Source organism: Cucurbita pepo, chromosome 2, assembly GCF_057944985.1.
Source record: "Cucurbita pepo subsp. pepo isolate OVF chromosome 2, ASM5794498v1, whole genome shotgun sequence".
In the NCBI taxonomy this organism is placed as follows: Eukaryota; Viridiplantae; Streptophyta; class Magnoliopsida; order Cucurbitales; family Cucurbitaceae; genus Cucurbita; species Cucurbita pepo.
The window spans coordinates 4,602,547-4,617,568 of NC_141799.1; the positions used below are offsets into that span (position 1 = coordinate 4,602,547).

Sequence of the window (15,022 nt, forward strand, 5' to 3'; positions counted from 1 at the left end):
GTCGCGCCCTATATAGTCGCCAGCCCCTAGCCCTCCAAAACTCATAGGCCACACGCAAATCCCCTCCATGAACACACCGCCAGCTGTTCTGCTTCTTCAGGTTCTCCATTTCCTCATCGGATCCTTGTTCCGCAGTTCCATCAGATTTTCTAGCCTCTCAAACGCTTTGCTGAATCCTCGTAAACTGCACGAAAAACACCTCCGATTTTCGAGTTTTAGGTTCGATGGACTCCTTCGCTGCAACCAAATCGAAGAAGAAGTTCTTTCCGTGTTTCCGATCGACGGCTTCCAGCGGCCCTGTCAGGACGGTGCGAGGTGTGGACGCTGCAGACGAACAGGTTTTTCCGTTCATGGCGGTGGAAGAGAGGAACGGTATGATGCTTCACAATGTGCAGCCGTTTGATGGATGCGGCAACGTTTCTGGTCGCCAGAAAAAGGGAGGCGGCGGTGGTGCTTTGTCGCGTGCGCTTAAGGCCGTCTTATTCGGAACTTCATTGGTTTGTCCGCTGATTCTGACAGCTTTTGAAATGAAACGCTAATTTCGTTCTCTGTTTTTCTTTTTCTATGGTTGACATTTTTCGATTATTCGATTGATTTTCCTAACGCGGATTTCGGATGTTCTTTGAGTGTTGCAGGCGAAGAAGATCAGAAAAAGGAAACGAAAACAGAAGGAAAATTCGAATGAGGAGAATCAGAGACGTCAACTTCTGTCTTCAATTAGCAGCAGATCATCAGATCCAAATTTCCGCAACTATTCTACCTGTTCTTCGCGCATTTCTGCGCCATTTTCATCCGCCTCATTCTGCAGTTCGTCTCCTACCTCCCCGGAAATCAACGAAATATCATTTCGATTTCATCCAACTGCCTCGAATCGCTTGCTCAGGCAGATTAATCTCAGAAAAACCTCCCGCTGTTGGTTTGTTCTATTGGTAGGTCTTCTAAGCTTGATTTTATGGGAAAAAATCGGAGCTACTGTGTGCACTTCGATTTGGATCCTCTGTTTCCATTTTTACCGCCGTGAAATCGGATTCAGGTCGCCGGACGACAAGGCCAGTGCGGCGGCCATGAGTTCCGACGAATACAAGAAGAGAACCATCCTGGAAGGATTTCTGAACAGAGATCGTTCGGCTGTTCGTAATTCAATCACACACATTGATTGACCTAACTGCCAAATGGCGCCAGAAAGATTCGAAATGGCGTTTCATGCATTTTTCGATATGAATTTGAAAAACGTCATTTCGAGTTTGTTCGTGACAGATATGAACGAGAAACAAATTTACCAATTCTCAACACACACAAAAAAAAAAAAAAAAAAAAAGGAAGTACCGTGAAATTCTCACATTAATTGATGTTTTCTTTCTCCATAAAATCACAATGTAAATGTGTAGAGTAGAAGCTTTCAACCTTAGTGAGTTTGATTGGTTTGTCAAACTGTGCTAATTAAGAATGGTCTCTGTACAATTCTGATGTAAATATTTTTGTTAATAACACACTCACATGTACATAATTCGTATTATCCAACCCAAATTATAAGACTCAAGGTGCGGTTTCTTTTTTCATCTTAGTTGAATATATTTAAATTTTAGTTATGTCAACGATCAATACAGAAAACACGGTTCTCATGAATATTAAAAATATTTGACGTAGATGCTAATAATATTTGAATTTTGAGTTGTATGAGATTTTAGTTATAAATATGAGTTATATCGTGGATAAGTAAATATTTTAGTACGCTAGTAAAAAATGAAAAACAGAACAACTCAATTCAACTCAATAAAAAAATAAAGGGTTGGGTTGTGAATTATATTCAAACTATTACCGTCACCCATCTACCTAACCAATTTGAATTTGTCTACAAAAAAGTTTTAATGCAACTCGGAAAATTTGCAAATATGGAAGAATCAACCAAATAACAGTAAAAAGAGTAATCCTCTCGAACTGTGTATAATTATTATGCTAGTTTATCAGTTATAACATTTGATCACAAATAAACGACATATATTGTGATTGAAATCTAAATTACTACTAATTAAGTGTTAGTCTTGGTATAGGTAGCCAATAAGTGATAGAAGTAATAAATTGCTATCATTGATAGACTTGTAACAATAGGCATACTAAAAGTTGTGAATGGAATCGACCGGTCATAGACATTTAAAAGTAAATTGAAACCCGAAAAACATAATTTGAAAAACAAAACACGAAAATAAAAAAAAGAGTACGAAAAACACGTGTGAATACTTAAATCTATTTAAAAGTTAATAGATTTGTATATAACCGATCATAATGGGCTATTTATCTAACATTAAAATAAAAAATAGCGAAATTTTAATTTTTCAGATCACGTGAATATTCGAGCTTCTAACGTCTTAGTCAGTCTTATATATCTCGATAAATTAAACTATATTTAAATAGTAACTTAAAATAAATATTTGAGAGTTGTATTTAAATATAGATAAAAAGTAATATATATATATATATATATATATATATAATATTAATAAAAATAATTTGAGTAACGGTTTATTTTTATAATTTAAATAATTTTATTTCAATTTAAAAGTAATTGAAAACTTACCATTTGTTACTCTACCAAAGTTATAAATGTCAATACTATGATATTGGCTTTTTGGCCCTTAATCTCATTTTAATTAATTTCAATCAATCTACTCTTAATTATTAATAATTTTAAGTATTTTGAACATACGGTTTAAGATTAGGAATAACAATTTCAACTACTTTTCAATCTCTCAAAACAGAGTTAAAACGAAGAAATTACAATCGAGACAACATACTCGACGTAATGATGTGGCACCTAAATCAAAATGATAGACAAATCAAAGTAAGACACTTATAATTTTTGAAGAATAACAAATGGTGGAGTTTTTCTTATTTTTATATTTAAAATAAAATTATTTTTATAAAATATAAATTTGAATCTAACTGTTTACATGAATTTTTATTATTACTATATTATATTATTATATTATTATATTTTAAAATTTTAATGATTACTCACGTATATTTTATTATTATTATATTTATAATAAATTTTGAATTTGTCATTGTTATGAGCATTGTTTTGATACTCTCTTTAAGCTTCCAAGTTTATTTTTGTTCATCTTATTCTTGAGAGGATAGTCTCTCTAAGCTTCCAAGTTTATTTCTGTTCATCTTATTCTTGAGAGGGATTATTACTGTATTGTGAGGAAATAGTTGTGAGTGTTTCAAATTATAAATCTACCATTTGAGAGGGTTGTGGTGTGTTGCTACCAAATTCAAATACTTGTACCGGTTTCATCCTGCGCCATGGAAAGGATTGAGTTTGCTCTTAAACTCGTAAAAAGAGCGGTGTAGCAGTTTGGCTCTGATCCGGAGAAAGAGTCGAGAAAGTTTTTATTCAAATTCCCAATAGGCGATTGGGAAGTGGAGTAGGTCGAATTTGACCGAACCACTATAAAACTAGGGTGTCATATTTTATAACTCATTCCTTTTTAATTTCAAAATTATTATTGCAATTTATCGCATGTTCTACTCAATTATTGTTTTGACTTCAATTATTTTGTTACACTAATTATCATCTTATACTTGTTTGTAAAAAGTTTATCATTAGTAAATTTAATCACGTTTAAACACTTTTATCGTTAAAATCCTATTCACCCCTCTAGATTGCCATACCGATCCAACAAATACTGTCGCCACATCATCACATTGGCTATCTTGTTCCGACTAAAACTTCTTCGTTTTAGCTTATAATTTTAGTGAATAAAAAATAGATGTTGAATTTGTTATTCCCAACCTTAGACAAAATACTGAATGTAAATTTTTTATTCTCAAAACATGAATTAATATAGACCTAATAAATTGGCATTATTCGAATAAAATCCTATAATCTAAGAATTGAAGGCAGTAATTCAAGTTTTTTTTTTTAATTATTAAATTTGTAGTAAAATTAAAAGTTTAGGAGGGGCAAATACTAGCAATATCGTTAAATTATGGGATAAAAATGGAAATATTTCTATCCTTTTTTCTCCCCAAAATAGTAGGAGTCATCAACTGGGCCAAGATTCAAGCAGGCCCACGATTTCGCGTTCGTTTGAAAGCCCATTGAATAATGGCCCATTAAAAAAAGCATCTTCGTCTAAAACATTCCCCTCATCTTCCTTGTCTTTCACTCCGTTTCACTGTCGTTTTCCATTCCGTACCAGTTCCCCCGAAATCTCCGAGCTTACATTCTCTTGAATTTCTCAATCCCACTTCCAAATTTCTTCATGGATCCTCAGCACCAGCTTCGGAATCCCACCTTAGATACTGACCCCCAACTTCCCTCCATCAAGATTCACCATCCGGCCTCCCCTCGTCACCCCTCCGCCGCCGCCGCCGCCGCCAATTCCACCCCTACTGGTGGCGCCCGACGTAAGATTGGCGTCGCTGTCGACCTTTCTGAAGAGAGTGCTTTTGCCGTCCGCTGGGCTGTCCAACACTACCTTCGCCCCGGTGATGCTGTTATTCTTCTCCACGTCAGCCCTACCTCTGTACTCTTCGGCGCCGATTGGGGCTCCATCGACATTTCTCTGAATACCGCCGTTGATAGTCCCGATGACGAGGATCCGGGCGATGGTGAAAACAATCAACATCAGAACCGCAGCGAGCGGTCAAAGCGTAAATTGGAGGATGATTTTGACGCCTTCACTGCCTCGAAAGCTGCCGAACTAGCTAAACCTATAAAAGATGCTCAGATTCCATACAAGATTCACATAGTGAAGGATCACGACATGAGAGAGAGGCTGTGTTTGGAAGTGGAGAGGTTGGGGCTCAATGCACTAATCATGGGCAGTCGGGGCTTTGGAGCAGCAAAGCGCGGTAACGACGGCGGGCTTGGAAGTGTTAGCGATTATTGTGTTCATCATTGTGTGTGTCCTGTGGTAGTGGTTCGGTTTCCGGACGAGAAGGAGGGCGGCGCTGTGGTGGCGCTGAAGAAGGAGGACGACGCCGAGATGAAATCCGAGGCAGAGGAAGCGGTGGAGTCTTAAGGTTAGATATCTCTGTTTGCTGCTTCTTGTATTGTTATGGGTTCCATAAGCGATTCAATTTAGTTTTCCATTCGAGCGAAGTTGAATATGCTTAGAACGTTATAAATTTGCCAAGTATTTTCCATTTTCATGTTAGTTTAGAAGGGCATGGCTATGGCGAACTTGTTTCTGTTCTTGCTTTCAATAACTTAATGTAATTATGCTGTGTGTAGTTGAAGGCTGAACGTATTATATGTTGATTATATATACTTTCAACTGGGTTGGCTGAGCATTTTGAATGAACGTTTCTTATCAAAAGAGCAACGTTGCATGATGATCTTGAAGCGGTACAGAGGAAACTATGATTTGATTAAACTCTGAAAATGACTGTTCTTTCTTCAGTTGAAAATGCTATTATCAAAAGTCATCCTAAACTCACTCTGAACTTAGTATTCTAGTTTAATGCCTTGGCGTCCTTAATTACCGAATTACCGGTTTAGCTCTTGCCAACCCAAGCATGCTCAATTGGTTAAAACATTACAATCAAACAACCCAAGTCCACTTGTGATTTCCCACGTTGGTTGGGAAGGGGAACATAACACCCTTTATAAGGGTGTGGAAACCTTCCCTAGCAGACACGTTTTAAAGTCTTGAGGGGAAGCCCAAAGAGGACAATATCTGCTAGCGGTGAATCTGGGCTATTAAAAATGGTATCAGAGCTAGACACCGGACGATGTGCGTGCCTTCTTGCGGTTCCCCGAAGGGGGGTAGACACGAGGTGGTGTCCTAGTAAGGACGCTGGGCCTCGAAGGGGGTGGATTTGGTGGCGGTCCCACATCAATTGGAGAAAGGAACGAGTGCCAGCAAGGACGCTGGGCCCCGAAGGGGGGGTGGATTGTGATGTCCCACATTGGTTGGGAGGAGAACAAAACACCATTTATAAGGGTGTGGAAACCTTCCCTTAGCAGACGTGTTTTAGAGCCTTGAGGAGAAGCCCAAAATGGAAAGCCCAAAGAGGACAATATCTGCTAGCGGTGGTTCTGGGTCGTTACACCACTGTTAGCAGATATTGTCCTCTTTGGGCTTCTCCTCAAGGTTTTTAAAACGTGTCTACTAGGGAGAGGTTTCCACACTCTTATAAGGACCGAAGTCCAACCGACGTGGGATCTCACAATCCCCCCTTGAGGGCCTAGCGTCCTCGCTGGCACACTGCTCAGTGCCTAGCTCTAATACCATTTGTAACAGCTCAAGCCCACCACTAGCAGATATTGTCTACTTTGACCCGTTATGTATCGTCATCAGCCTCATCAAGAATGTTTGCTAGGGAGAGGTTTCCATACCCTTTTAAAGAATGTTTCGTTCCTCTCTCCAACCGAGGTAGGATCTCACACTACTCATGATGTGAGATTAGAGAAATATTCCTACAGAAACATGGATTCATTTACTGACATAATATGAATGTTTTTGTTTTGGTTGTTTTTTTCTTTTTCTAATCTCTCTACATCCAATTTGGGGAAGGAAGATAGAAGGACTTAATATCGAAAAGAACATAACTTGGCAACCTAGGTAAGAGCTTCTACTGTCAATATTTTAGGTGGAATGTAACTTTTAACTTGTTTATTATATATGTAATAAACTAGTAAATCCAGCTTACCATATTTCGGAGGCAGGGGTCACAGTTACTGCTGTTAAGTCATGTTTTGTTCTATCATCTATGTAGTATGAATGCAAGTTTTTCTTTATCTATAGGAGCAAATTTTTACATTTTTAGTGAATTATACTCGATGCATATTATTATATTTGTATTCATGTCCCGATCGCTATGTGTATATGATGTTTCAATGATTTCCGACGACAATGGATCTTTCGACCTTGGAGGGAGGACTCTTTTGCTAGATATGATTGTTCACATGGTTGGTTTCATTTTTGGTTTAGAATGAATTGTGGGAGAAATACCCGGTGGTTGGTATCAATTGTGAATTGGCTGGTAGGTTAGCATAACTTTGTGGGTGACATGGGTGCACTTTGTTGCTCATCCTCCCTTAGGGTCATAACCTTAGTAGGGAAGGTTTGAAACAACCCAAGCTCGCCACTCGTAGATATGGTCCTTTTTGAGCTTTCCCTCAAGATTTTTAAAACACGTTTGCTAGGGAGAGGTTTCCACACCTTTATAAAGAATGATTCGTTTCCCTCTCCAACCAATGCGGGATCTCACAATCCACTCCCCTTAGGGACCCAACGTCTTCGTTGGCGCTCGTTCCCCTCTCCAATCGATATGAGATCTCACAGTGTACTTTTGAATAGGGTTGAGATTTGATCAATTCTCTCAGCCATTTTTGTGAGACTAGACTTAAGAGCACTTTCTGAAAATCTTATGTATTCATTTGTTTTTCTGTCGGAAACGGTCTCTAAATCAAGCAATAAAGGTAGGTAATGGATTAGGAACAGAGTTTGGAGGATATTACTCTTTTGACTTAGCTGTTTTGATGCTTTCCTTAGAGCTTAAGTCTTTGTGAGTAATTATGAATTTCTTTCCAATATGAAGGGAAGAATTTGTAGTTCTCCCTTCAGACATACTTTTTTCTACCACAATTTGACACGTCATTAGTTATGTACCACGAGAATTCAAGAATTCTCGGGTTGCCAACGAGGTTTATTCACGCATTTTTAGTAGAGCGTTTGGCAATCCATCTCTCAACCCCTACCTTGTCAACTTCGGCTTACTTTATTGATAGTAAGTGTAACAGCTCAAGTCTATCGCTAGCAAGTATTGTCTACTTTGACCCATTACATATCGTCGTCAATCTCACAGTTTTAAAATGCGTCTCTTAAGGAAAGGTTAAGGTTTTCACACGGTTATAAGGAATGCTCTTCGTTCTTCTCTCCAACCAATATGGGATTTCATAGTAAGCGTCCTCCATGATCGGGAAGAGATTTTCATATAGGCTCATTGTATTATCGAGGTTTTGAGTTGGTTGACATAATAGTGTCCTTATTAACTATTTTCCTCAATTCAATATAACAAATGCACGTATTTCATTTTCGACATAAAATTGCATGATCGGGTTAAAACCAACAATTATTTTTAATGTAATATATACATAAAAAATCAATTATTTCAAGAAAAAAAAAAACCTAATATTAAGTGCCATTTTAAAATAACTAATATATATGATATATATAGTGAGGGAAATTATCAATTTTTTGGTTTTATTTTAAGTAACTATTTGATCCACGATATATTATCTTAATTTTTAGATTCTCAAAAAACATGGGCCCATAAATTAGGAGAGGCCTGTGATTAAGCCCATTAAGAACAGCCCATTCAAACAAATTTCTCCTCTAAACATTCTCTCAAATCTTCCATTTCTTCTATTTTACTCCTTCATTCTTCTGACCTGTTCTTCCATAATTTCTGCTGTTCTTCCATAATTTCTCAGAATTTCTCTATCCCAAAATTTGATTTCTCCATGGATTCTCTGAACCATCTCCGAAATTCCTCCTTAGAACCTGACCCGCAACTACCCAACATCAAAATTCACCATCCTGCCTCCCCTCGCCATCACTCCACCTCTACTCCCGTCGCCACCCCCACCCCCACCGCTGGTGCCCGCCGTAAGATTGGGGTGGCTGTTGACCTTTCCGAGGAGAGTGCTTATGCTGTTCATTGGGCTGTTCAACACTACATTCGCCCTGGTGATGCTGTTATTCTCCTCCATGTTAGCCCTACTTCCGTCCTCTTCGGCGCCGATTGGGGCTCTATCGACATTACTCTCGATACCCCCGGTGATAATCCCGACGATCAGGATGCTGCGAATTCTGAAAACAGTCATCCGCAGAACCGCACCGAGCGCTCGAAACGTAAAATGGAGGACGATTTCGATGCATTTACTGCCTCCAAAGCTGCCGATTTAGCTAAGCCTTTGAAAGATGTTCAGATTCCGTACAAGATTCACATAGTGAAGGATCATGATATGAGAGAGAGACTTTGTTTGGAAGTGGAGAGATTGGGGCTGAATGCCCTGATCATGGGCAGTCGGGGTTTTGGTGCTGCGAAGCGTGGAAATGACAGTGGGCTCGGGAGCGTTAGCGATTATTGTGTGCATCATTGCGCTTGTCCTGTAGTGGTGGTGCGTTTTCCTGATGAGAAAGATGTTGGGATCGGTAGCGGTTCTGTAGCTGTAGCGAAAAAGGACGATAACGCCCAGAAAAAATCTGCCGCAGAGAAAGTGGAGCCGAAAGGTCAGGCATCTCTGTTCCCTGAGATTGGTTTTTACCTTGTTACTGATGATGGTCTTTGCTTGATTTCTAAAACTAGAAGCGATTATCGCAATGTTATTATAATCTCCTGAGTATTTTTGAATCTTATGCGTAGTACATCTCGTAACTTCTATTTAGAGAGCATTGCGGTTGCGGATTTACTCTCAATATATGGGAAACTGGGATTTGGTGATCATGACCTTCGGGATATTAGGAAAATGAGTAAAATTATTATGAGTTGCCTCTTAAATTCTTCTTTTAATGTTCCATGGGTGCTTAAATTCTGATAATGTCAGTTCAAAGTTCTTCTCGTCTCGAGTGACTGATGTTTTCGCAAAGTTCCTTTGCCTGCCTCATTGGGAACATGGCTGATTCCCCAAATGTACATGCTGTGTGTTTGATATTCAGAAGACATTACTTGAAGTTGAAATTTGATCTTAAAAAAAGATCTTTATGATGTTGGCTAGAGTTTCTTGTGTTCTACCCTTGAAGCTAAAGATCTTGTCCCTAGATGGAGAGGGTGGATTGGAAGAGCTCAGTCCTTTCTAAATATGATACATTAACTCTTTCAAGTATTATTCTTTCTTTTCATCACCCTCCCAAGTTCCAACTTGCTAGATGTCTGTTTCTCTCATGTCTAAAAAAGCCGTCTATAGTATTGAGAAGCTTATAAGATATTTAAATTGGGATTGTAACAAGAAGGAAGGAGGTGCGTATTTAGTCAACTGGAAAAAAGTAAGACAATAGATTCTCTTAGGGGTCTTAGAATAGTTCATACAAGATTCAATATCTTCTTACTAAATCACTTTGTGGATTCTCCTGTGCGAAAAATGCTGTTTGGAGGAAAGCGGTGACTTCTAAATACAAAGTTTATAAGGAGATTGGAGGTTTAGGCCTTTCCTTGTCAAACATTCTAAAGGTTTGTGGAAGGACATATTTTAAATGAAGAATCTTCTTGTAGACTGAATAAGTTGGTAGTGAGGCAATATTGAAAACATCAAATTCTAGGAGGATCTTTGGATTGACAATCGCAAGGATACTCAAACAGTAAAAAGTATCTTATCAATCTTGTGTGGAAATTTAAGTCGTCTTCTTGCGATTTAGCCTTCAAAAGGAGCTTCAACAATCATGAGACTGCCAAATGGATATCACTTACAGACCTCATTACTCATTAGTAGTTGCTACCTCCTTCCTCTCAGATGATTTCGGTTGTAAGTGCTTTTTGCTAGATATTCCCAAGCATTTTTATATCCTGATCCATTCCTTTGCAAGTGGACTTGGAATGTTTATAGCCCTAAGAAAGTAAATGTTTTCATGTTGGATTTTGGATACAGTTGTCTTTCCCCGTAATTGGTGCTTAATTTGCAAATATAATGAAGAATCTTGGGCCATCTCTCGTTTGATAAGCATTTTGTTCTTTCAATGATTATGAATAGCTTTCTTTAAACTGGCTTCAGCTGTCATCCTTTCAAAGCAAAATCTAAATCTCTTTGTGAAGTTTATTAGAGCTGATCTTTGAACCTTTTGATTAGAAAGATTTGATAAGTTCTTTGTGGGGGTTGATCTTTTCCTCTTTTATGGGAGCATATTATTATAGTTGCCTAATCATGGTGTAAATTATCCAAACCCTTTTCTAACTATCAGTTTGCTTTTGTTGCACTAATTGGAAGATTGTGGAAGCAACGATTTAAATTTATGTATGCTATTACTCTTGCATTAGCATGGTACTTTTTTCTTTTCCACGAGAATCCAACTTCCTTAAAATAATTTGAAAGAATATGAAAGGGACATACAACAGCCTGATATAAGAAGCCACCAAACTATTTACATGGTATTTGGGGGAGTTGAGACTTGAAAGATACTACAGAGAAAATAATAGAACTCGCCGACTTAAACTTTTTACTTTTTTAGGAGAAAAGTTGTTGGTTTATTTATATTGCATTTTAATAAGTGAATCCATTAATATTTGATCAAAAAAATATAAGCATGGTTTGATAGTTAGTAGGAGCTCATGGTTATGGCGCACAGCCAAATTTTGTTCTAGAGTCTGCCTTTATTTATTGTTGTAGTATAAATGCTAGTTTATTGATTCAAGTGCCTGTTATCGTGAATGGATGAGCGAGTACGCCCTGTTTCTGCCGGAGATGGAAATTTATCATTCCCTTGCATGTTAAAATATTGGGAGCGATCTTTATGTTTTTATTCTTCCTATCCTCGTGTTCTCAATGCACCACACAAAAATTTATAATTTTGATATTTTAATTTTTTTTATTTACTTTCAAAAGGAAAATTATGGTTTATGGTTTATGAATTGATTGTTTGGAGTCTCAAGTCCCTCTTGATGACTGAACATATATAAGTTTATTTTATTTTATTTTTTCTTTTGTAATGGATTTTTTATTTTATTTTATTTTATTTTGGTTAAAATGCTGTATATATTACCCATTGTATAAAAATAATCTTGAACGAGTTGAAATTTGTTTGAAATAACCTATCAAGATAAGTTCGAAAAGAAATTACATTTGGTCACCCTTTGTAAAATAAGAGAAACTATCGTTTAGCAGGACATTTATTTGAAATTTAGATAGTATAGAATTTTAGTTGAATATTTATTTATTGTGTGTGTGTGTGTGTGTGTGTGTGTGTGTGTGTGTGTGTGTGTGTTGGATTCCTTCACTGTTGTGGATGAAGTTTGATTGGGATCTTTGACAGATTGGCTCAATTGTATTAATTCTTTTTGAAAGAAAGAGGTAGCATAGGCTTTTAAATCCAACATTTTGTGACTTCTAAACTATAATAATTTAGGACCGAGAGTAAGTTGTAGGCAGCAAAGTTGGGTTTTACATTCATTGTGCGTGGGTTCTATAAAATAACAGAGGAAGACAGAGAAATAAATGGGGAATTTCAATATTTTGCTTTACCATTTGTGACAAAGAACAGCCAACAGTTCTTGTACTCTGTTAGTTATTATTACTCGAGGCAAAAAATTTCAGCTATTAATTACATTCTTTTACTATCAAATTATGCAACTATCATTCTTTGGAAATATAAATTAGTGTGTGAAGTTATTCACTTACATGAGTTCCACACTTTTTAAGTGATTGTTATGAACTCATGATTGATTCATGGCGTTATCAATGAATAAACCTGCATGTTTTGATCGAGAATTTTGTGATCCTTAATTTGCTTGTTTTTTTCGTGTTCTTAATAAATACTTTGGAAGGAAAATGTGTTTTAAAGTGTGAAAGTTGCTCACTGAGTATTTTTCTTTAGTCATTTTTATTTTTCTGAACCTTCCAGAGTAAGGATTGAGCGAGGGACGGTTACATGTGTCTTGAGCATGTGAGAGTTTGTTCAGTTCTCTGATTTGGTTAAAGGAGGATATACACTACTTGCTTGCAATATAGTGACAACAACGTCTTCTTCTAATCTAGGAGGGAGGATTCTTTGGCCAATCAAGATAGGATTCACATATCTCAGTATTAAATATATGTAATAGGGAGTCATAGGATGCTGCCTCTTTGTTCTTGCTTTTAAGGGACTCCTTCATTCCTCGGGTCGTGAAGATTTTCGTTGTTCTCCTCCTTCCTAGGGCTTCCCTTCTAATTCGCTTATTTCTTCTGCGAACTGCCTCACCTCTCCCATCACCCTTTTGTTTTCTTCTCTCGGAAAGATTTAGTTCTCCAAGAAGGTGATGTTGTTTGCCAGACAAGTCCTGAATGGAAGGGTGAACACCTTAGACTGTGTGCAGAGATTCACCATTCCTTAGGGGGCTGCTAAGGTGCTCCCATTGCAAAGTTGCATCTAAGAACCTTGATTATATCCTTTGGGTTGTACTTTATGCTTAGTCAATATCGTCCACATTCGAGGATGCTTGTGTAGTCTTGTTAGCATGGAACAAGGATTGTAAGGCTTGGATGGAGGAGATTTTGTTGTCTCCCCAAGGGAGAATGCGGCCTTCTTTGGCTGGCATGCTTATTTGCCACTTTTTCTTGGAGATTCGGCTCGAGAGGAATGGTAGGCTTTTTAGAGGCACGTGGAGCTATGGGAGGTTGTTAGGTTCAATACCTCTCTGTGGGCCTTGGTTAATAAAGCTTTTTATAACTATCAACTTTGTCTTATCCTTCAGGTTGGAGTCCCTTCCGTGTTGGACTGTTTTCTATATGTATATATATACTCGTACATTCTTTGATTGTTCTCCTGGGATGCTTGATTTCTTATAAACAAGAGAATATATGTTAGGTGAAATTGTGACCTTGCTTGGTGTGCAAACTTGTGGGGTGCAAGGTTGTTCTGTTTCCCATTTTATTCTTAGGCTTGCCTTAACCTCAAGACATTTTTGGGGGAAGGTTGAAAAGTGTCTCTCTTATTGAAAGAAGCCACGTTTTTCTATAGGAGTATAGGCTAACAAATGTATGGATTATATTGATCTGATATCCAAACTAATTTATGTGGATTATATTTGTTCTTTGTAATCTACAAGACTACAATCATCCGAGCTTTGTTGTGTTCTGTTTGACTTTGTAAAATGACATCATGTTGTCCCTGCTTCTTTCCACAGGTGTTTAGCTGGTAAGATCCACATCAGAGACTGATGCAAGTAAGGATTGTCTTTATATCTATGCAACTAAAACTGGGTTTTCATTATTATTGATCATCGTACTGAAAACGAAGCAAAACGATGATATTCGTACCTCCGATCATATTCTTAAGTTTGATATAATCTGTTGTGTGTATATCCTTGTTTAATTTTGGTTGTATTTCTTGATGTAGTTTGTGTTGAAAAGCTGGGCTGCCATGGTGATTAGGTGAGAAGCAAAGTGGATTATGGGTTTTGAGTCTGAATAACAGAGCCCCTATCCCCTGTTATCCGAGATGAAGAAACCGGTGAATAAGAAAATAATATGTGTGAATGATTTGAAGTTGATGTCTGCCCCTTTTCAAATTGTTTTATTGTTTTCATATCATCAATTAACATTTTGTCGCTGTTTTGCCACGTTTAATTATCTTCTTTCTAATTCCTGAAATCTTGGAACAAGTTTGATATGTTGCTTCCTTTTCTCATCAGTGGTTGAATTGTGAAATATACCCCCACTTCCTTTGTCCTCCAATGCCAAAAATCTCCCCCTTATCCCTTCATTCAATGCTTTTATCATCCCCATCTTACTCTATCTAGTTTTCGATGTTGGATGGATAGGTAATAGTTGTTAGGTACCAGGGTCGGGAAAACTCTTAGTGTTATTGTAGTACATACTTGAAACTCAATCCAACGTAGAAGTAGTACATACTTCAATCTAATTTTTTGATTGAGAATATATGTAAGAATGACTATATTTGTGTTCGTGCCATTCTACGAAGGATAAATTTGAAAGTATTGGAAATTCAGTACTTTTCTCTCTTTTTATCCTTCTTTTTCAGCCACTTGTTGTCAGATGATGATAATGATTTGTCTATCTAGGTTGCTGCGTATTACTTTGATCAATGATGGTGACTTTTTTGTGCGTAAGTGGTTGTATGTAAAAAGCAAGCACAGGACATTACCCCGAACTAGACGAGGGAAATTCTTTCCACCCAGGAAATGTTGGGAAATGTTGAAAATAGAATACGATGAATGATGAAATCATATAGTTTTTTCAATGTCGATACCGATATCCATATTTAGATTCATAAGCAAAATCCAAACCTCAAGGCTTTAGGGTTTATATTTTATTTTTAAGTTAAATTGATTTAATTTATGTAATGTGATAAGTTAT

The 15,022-nt window shown here is 37.3% G+C and overlaps 3 protein-coding genes across 6 annotated transcripts; all 3 read left to right on the top strand.

The window, feature by feature from the left end:
- The first annotated feature begins 8 nt into the window (after positions 1–8).
- Positions 9–1,540, top strand: LOC111789371 (uncharacterized). 2 transcript variants are annotated; one of them, XM_087121699.1, is made up of 3 exons: positions 9–497; positions 636–929; positions 1,034–1,162. In XM_087121699.1, the coding sequence occupies exons 1-3, from the start codon at positions 225–227 to the stop codon at positions 1,136–1,138; spliced, it is 672 nt and encodes a 223-aa protein (XP_086977825.1). In that variant the 5' UTR covers positions 9–224; the 3' UTR covers positions 1,139–1,162. The 2 variants fall into 2 exon arrangements, with proteins under 2 accessions (XP_086977825.1, XP_023525890.2); XM_023670122.2 differs by having other exon boundaries at positions 29–497; positions 636–1,540.
- Positions 1,541–4,150: 2,610 nt separating this feature from the next.
- LOC111788405 (universal stress protein PHOS32) lies at positions 4,151–14,380 on the top strand. Of its 3 annotated transcripts, XM_023668740.2 has the most exons (3): positions 4,151–5,031; positions 13,831–13,869; positions 14,043–14,380. In XM_023668740.2, exon 1 carries the CDS (start codon positions 4,269–4,271, stop codon positions 5,028–5,030), a length of 762 nt encoding a protein of 253 aa, XP_023524508.1. In that variant the 5' UTR covers positions 4,151–4,268; the 3' UTR covers position 5,031; positions 13,831–13,869; positions 14,043–14,380. The 3 variants fall into 3 exon arrangements, with proteins under 3 accessions (XP_023524508.1, XP_023524510.1, XP_023524509.1); XM_023668742.2 differs by lacking the exons at positions 13,831–13,869; positions 14,043–14,380 and adding an exon at positions 6,528–6,751; XM_023668741.2 differs by lacking the exons at positions 13,831–13,869; positions 14,043–14,380 and adding an exon at positions 6,532–6,751.
- Positions 8,380–14,380, top strand: LOC111788404 (universal stress protein PHOS32). The gene is made up of 3 exons (XM_023668739.2): positions 8,380–9,251; positions 13,831–13,869; positions 14,043–14,380. The coding sequence occupies exons 1-2, from the start codon at positions 8,480–8,482 to the stop codon at positions 13,836–13,838; spliced, it is 780 nt and encodes a 259-aa protein (XP_023524507.1). The 5' UTR covers positions 8,380–8,479; the 3' UTR covers positions 13,839–13,869; positions 14,043–14,380.
- Positions 14,381–15,022: the final 642 nt, after the last annotated feature.